The following is a 5,812-nucleotide window of genomic DNA, read 5'->3' on the forward strand; positions in this document are numbered from 1 at the left end:
TCTGTCCATGGGATTTTCCAGGCAAAAGTACTGGAGTGGGTTGCCATTGCCTTCTCCGTTGTGCTGTCTATATTACCTTAAAAGACCTATCCTTTCTGCCTCATCATAACTGCCTACAGCTGGAGAAGGTTCTCTGCGTTCAAGGATTCATGTGATTAGGTTGAGCCCACCTGAATAACATATGATACCCAAGGCCTTTTAAGGTCTATAACCTTGTTCATCTGTCCAGTCCTTTTTGCCACATAATGCATTCACAAGCTGCAGGGATTATGAAATCATCTTTGAGGGGCCAGTCTGTCTATCCCAGATACTTAGTGCACTTTGTGACATGAGTTAATAAATGTAACAAACTGGCTAATATTACCATATCTATTAAAAACATGACCTCAGGAAGGACAAGTGCCAGGGGAACAGGGTTTCACAGTCTCTTTAGGCCCTATAGTCAGATTTTCTTCTGAATGGTGGGTGTGTTGTTGTTGTTTGTTCCTTCTCAATATTTGAATTTTCTACAGAAAGATTCTAAGTAACATCACTTGGGTTTTTCTTTCACTCCTTGCCTGAATGCACTGTCAGAAGAAAAGGGTAGAATAGTTGGTCTATCCTGGGTTATAGGATCATCTCACTCTGTGGATGTATAAATTTGAGAAAATCAGTTTTCCAAGGGATTTGGAGTGTAATTATTCAAAGACACATGAAGGAGGAATAACACGAGCAACAAATGTTCACAAAATATGAATATTAAATCAACATTTTAACAAAATAATCCTGTAAAAAAGAGAATTATCTGATTCATTTCTCCTTTGCCAAATAAGACTAAACCTGAATCATCCCAAGAGTTTTCTATCCTTTTCAGAAGCATTTCCAAGGAAATAATTGTTTTATGTTCCCTGTAATATCTGGCAGCCTGGACAATCAAGAAACTCTCCATTGTTTGATCATGTAGCACCGTAGTTCAACTCTTTCACAATCATTTTATGTATACTACAAAAGAGAATCAAAGTATTTTCTAAACACTCTTCCCATAGCTGCCTTCACCTCCTTGTTCTGCAGGCTATAGATGAGAGGATTCAGCATGGGAGTGATCACACTGTACTGCAAGGAGAAGATCATCTCCAGGGCAGAACCTGAGGTTGGCAACAGATAGCTGAGGAAACCTGAGCCATAAAACAAGATCACAGTAGTGAGGTGGGAGGAGCAGGTAGAGAAGGCCTTACTTCTGCCCGAAGTGGAGCTGATGCTTAGGACAGTGGAGACAATGCGGGCATAGGAAGAAGCAATCATCACAAAGGTTCCAAAAAAATGCAAGACAGAAGAGCAGAGCAGGAGCGTGAAATTGGTGGAGGTATCAGAGCAAGACAGAGGGAAGAGAGAAGACAGCTCGCAGCTGAAGTGGGGAATAGTTTGGTCCTCACAGTAGTCTAAATTGACCGCCAGGAGGATGTTGATGAGAGCGTCCACAAAGGCCAGGCCCCAGGAGCTCCACACCAGCCCAACACAGAGCTGGTTGCTCATCACCTGGCCGTAAAGCAGAGGGGAGCTGATGGCTACGTAGCGGTCATAGGCCATCACAGCCAGCAGACAGGCCTCAGTGCCCCCGGTGGTAAACACAAAGAAGGCCTGAGCCAGGCAGCTCTCTACACAGATGGTTTTGCTTTCAGAAAGTAGATTTTCCAGCATCTTGGGGACTGTGACGGATGAATGGCAGAGATCCAGAAAGGAGAGCTGTCTCAAAAAGAAGTACATGGGTGTGTGGAGGTGAAAATCAGCCCTAATCATCAGCAGCATCAAGAAATTTCCCATCAGAGTGAGGAGGTAAATCAGAAGGAACAGCACAAAGAGTACAGCCTGAATATGTGGGTCAATAGATAGTCCAAGGAGAACGAACTCATTGATAGCACTATGGTTTTTCATTATCATATAGAGAAGTGTTCTTTCTGGAAAACAAAAAGAGAATATCCACATCAAAAGTCCTTTAATGCTTCTCTGTTACCCCAGCACCTAGATCTTACTCTGCATAAATGTTTTCTTCATTACTGTCCCACAATCCATATTCAGATACTTAAAAGCTCACTTCCTGGTCATTATCATACCATAAATGTTTTAAATCAGCCACATTACTATTTTTTTATTAAAATCTTTTTTTGAACTAGAGTACTTTTATATGGCTCATAGTGATACATTTGAAAAGGAAAGTCTACTGACATTAGAGGAGGATGAAGAAAAATTTCAAGAGTGAATTACTTGAGAAACAGAGCATTAAATCTAGGTGAAAAGGACTTAGGTAGAAGCAGGGGCGCTTTGTCTATTCTGTATCTGGGAGGGAAGGTCATAAGTGGAGGAAGTTAAGGGAATTTCCATTCGATTGCTTCCGTTTGTTTTCAATAAAGTATAAATGAATTCATTGGTTATACATGTGCATGTCTGTGAGCATGCCCATAGGCACACAAGAAATTATAAAGATAATAATGAAATTAACTGTTCAGTCATGAAGTATAGGTGAAAGTGAAGTTTAAGAAACCATTAGACGGTAGGAGGACAATGTGATAAGGGAATTTAGAGACTGAATATGAAATTATATTGCTTTGGATTTTTCTTGTTTTAAATCTCTCATTTTACTTAGTGGCATCATTTATCATTTAATTTTTTAAAATTTTAATTTATTTATTTTAATTGGAGGCTAATTACTTTACAATATTGCATTGGTTTTGCTATACATCATTTAATTTTAAAATATATTAATACAATTACAGAAAATTTTTTATTTTTTTGCTTTGTTTTGTTTGTGCATTTGGCTTTTTTTTTAATTTAATTTTATTTTTTAACTTTACATATTGTATTGGTTTTGCCATATAAAGATTATCATGCCCAGTGATATTTTAGGTGGGTTTTTGTAGGCAGTGCTATGACTACAATGAGTCATGAGAAGCTGTTTCCCAGTAACAGAACAATGCTCTGGATAGATACACCATTCTCATCCTAAAACCAATATATCCAAAAATATATATAGTCACCACATGTATCTAAGTCATTTTGGCAAGTTTTAAGGTTCCACATGGTTAGTTAAACTCTATTCTCACACTTTAAATAAGACTTGTGCATGTATCCCTTTGATATTCTATATATGGGGGTCATAATATAGAAGTGCTGAGTCTCAATGTAACTATTCAGTACTCTGAACTCAATCTTGAGACTCATCTTGGCCTTTGATGTTCTAATTAAACACTAGCTCACTTAGTTCACCATTTCTGAAGACTCAGAAACCTATCCTTCTGTCCATTCATTGACTAAATAGCTGAGTTTCCCAGCCCACCTGAGGAACAATACCCACTTACCTGAATTCTCAGTTAGTGGTACACTGGTGTGTACCAGATCCAGTAAGTGATAAAACTGTTTAGCTTGTGAAGTCAACATTGAGAATACTGCTGTGGGGAAGAAATAGAAAATCATATTGAAAGTTAACACTTATGATGGAAATTCAACACTAATAATGTAAAGTGACAAAATGTGGACCATATCTGGACATCTGTTGACAGTAATTTGGCCTCGGGATAAGGGAGATAATTTCTTAAATTCTTCTTCTTTCACTCTGTGTACAGCAACATTGTGCATGGGGGCTCCCAGTGCTCATTCTGAAATCAACCCAGAGCAAAGCAACTTGGAAGGGAACGCAAGTAAGTATTCACAGTAGCCAGGGATAAGGCTTTCTCTTCCTCTTGGTTACCAACAAACACAGTTCAACTAACTAGATCCAGAGATTCCATGAATTATAGAAAGAAACTCAACTTTGCCTCAAGGCAATACCTTACACAGAAATTATCACTGTGATAAAAGTTAATGCTAGGGGTTTGATTTCATAGCAAGTTTTTTCTTTCAGGTTATTTTGAGATTCTCAGAGCAATCTTTTAAAAATATAATTAAGGAGTGATGTTTGCAAGATGGTGGGCTGGGAGGTCCCAGTCTTCATCCTCTCCAGAGAAGCACTAATTTAGCAACAATCTATGGATTAAAAATACCTTTATGAAAGATTTAGAGTCAAGTAAGAGACTATAGCACACTGGTGGAACACAGAAATGAGAAAAGACATAATTGAAAGGATAGGAAAAAAGTTTTACGTTACCTATGTCACCCCTTTCACAACTCAGCACAGAAGAGCATGGAAAAAACCCACCTTTGGTCTGAGTTCTTCTATGGGGGAAAGAGAGAACAAGCACACTAGCAGATGCCAGCAGCAGGTGTACTTGCCATGGACCCCAGCACCGAGCCTGCTCATTAATGGTTCCAGAAACCAGGCCCACCTGCAACCCCCTAGAGCAGGTCTGCCTATGAACCTTGGCATCAGGCCTACCCACCTACAGACCTTAGGACTTGGCAAGCCCATGTGCAACCCTGGCACCAAGCCTGCCTGCTAGTGAACCCCAGCATAAGGCTGGCACACATACCTCACCAGCTCCTGCTCACGGTCCCCACCAACCAGCCCACACAGATCTCAGGCAAAATTAACTGGTAAAGAACTTTCTTTGCTGAAGCCAGACTATAAAGACTCAAAGAAGTGACTCCTCCTTGAAAGGTACATACACTAATGCAAGGTTACAAGGATCAAGAGGAATCAGGCAAACATAACACCAACAAAAGAACAAAAGTAAAACTCCAGTACCTGACCCTTTGTTAGAATTCAAAATAATTCTAAGAATTCAAAATAATTGTCTTAAAGGAACTCAGTGAACTGTAAGAGAACACAGATAACTGAACAAAATCAGGAAAGGAATACATGAGCAAAATAAGAAGTTCAGTAAAGAGACAGAAACTGTAAAAAAGGACCAACCAAATATTTTTGAACTGTAGAGTACAATGACTGAACTGCAAATTAAATAAAGACCTTCAACAGCAGACTTGACCAAGTAGAAAAAAGTAATCTGTGAACTTGAATATAAATCAATTTATATTATCCAATCATCTGGGGTTCAGGATGGGGAACACGCGTATACCTGTGGTGGATTCATGTTGATGTATGGCAAAACCAATACAATATTGTAAAGTAATTAACATCCAATTAAAATAAATAAATTTATATAAAAAATAAATTATCCAATCAGAGGAATAAAAAGAAAAAAATGAAAACCAGTGAAAAAAGTCTATGGCACATATGAGACTCCATCAAGAAAATCAATATATACATCAATGGTGTCCCAGAAGGAGAAGAGAAAGAAAAACGGGCAGAAATGTTACTTAAAGAAATACATGTTGAAAACACCCAAATCTGAGGAAGGAAATGGACATCCAGATTCATGATGCACAACAAATTTCAAACAGGTTGAATACAAAGAGGTCTACACAGACACATTATAATCAAATGTCAAAAGTCAAAGAAAGAGAGAATTTTGAAAGCAGCAGGAGAAAATCAACTCATCACGTAAAAGGGAATCCTCATAGGACTATCAGGGGGTATTTTTAGCAGAAACTTAGCAGGACAAGAAGACTTACATTCATAGTTTAAAGTACTGAAAGAAAAAAATCTGCTAACCAATAATTCTATACATCTCAAAACTGTCCTTTAAAAATTAGATAAAGACTTTCCCAGACAAATGAAAATAGGAAAAATTCATCTCCACTAGAACTGCCTTACAAGAAGCACTAAAGGAAGTTCTTCAAGTTGAAACAAAGGGATGATAAACATATAAAAGCATATTAAAGTATAAATCTCACTGACAAGGTAAATATATAGACAAATACAGAATATTGTAATATTATAATGGAAAGTAAAATATAAAGTGTTACTTGCTCAGTCAAGGCTGACTCTTTGCAACTCCATGGA

At 38.0% G+C, this 5,812-nt stretch overlaps 1 protein-coding gene across 1 annotated transcript; it reads right to left on the reverse strand.

The window, feature by feature from the left end:
* Positions 1 to 225: 225 nt before the first annotated feature.
* Positions 226 to 3,415, reverse strand: LOC102405999 (olfactory receptor 8S1-like). The gene is made up of 2 exons (XM_045165455.1): positions 3,333 to 3,415; positions 226 to 1,934 (listed from the first exon to the last, which is right to left on the reverse strand). Exons 1-2 carry the CDS (start codon positions 3,409 to 3,411, stop codon positions 982 to 984), a joined length of 1,032 nt encoding a protein of 343 aa, XP_045021390.1. The 5' UTR covers positions 3,412 to 3,415; the 3' UTR covers positions 226 to 981.
* Between the last annotated feature and the right edge of the window lie 2,397 nt (positions 3,416 to 5,812).

This window comes from Bubalus bubalis, chromosome 4 (assembly GCF_019923935.1).
Source record: "Bubalus bubalis isolate 160015118507 breed Murrah chromosome 4, NDDB_SH_1, whole genome shotgun sequence".
Taxonomy (NCBI): domain Eukaryota; kingdom Metazoa; phylum Chordata; class Mammalia; order Artiodactyla; family Bovidae; genus Bubalus; species Bubalus bubalis.

What these genes read in the sequence shown, in the direction of transcription:
- LOC102405999 (XM_045165455.1), bottom strand. Translation starts at nt 3,411, where the DNA reads ATGTTGACTTCACAAGCTAAACAGTTTTATCACTTACTGGATCTGGTA. An exon ending in ACCACTAACTGAGAATTCAG is followed by an intron (nt 1,935 to 3,332) that starts GTAAGTGGGTAT and finishes TTTGTTTTCCAG; the next exon opens with AAAGAACACTTCTCTATATG.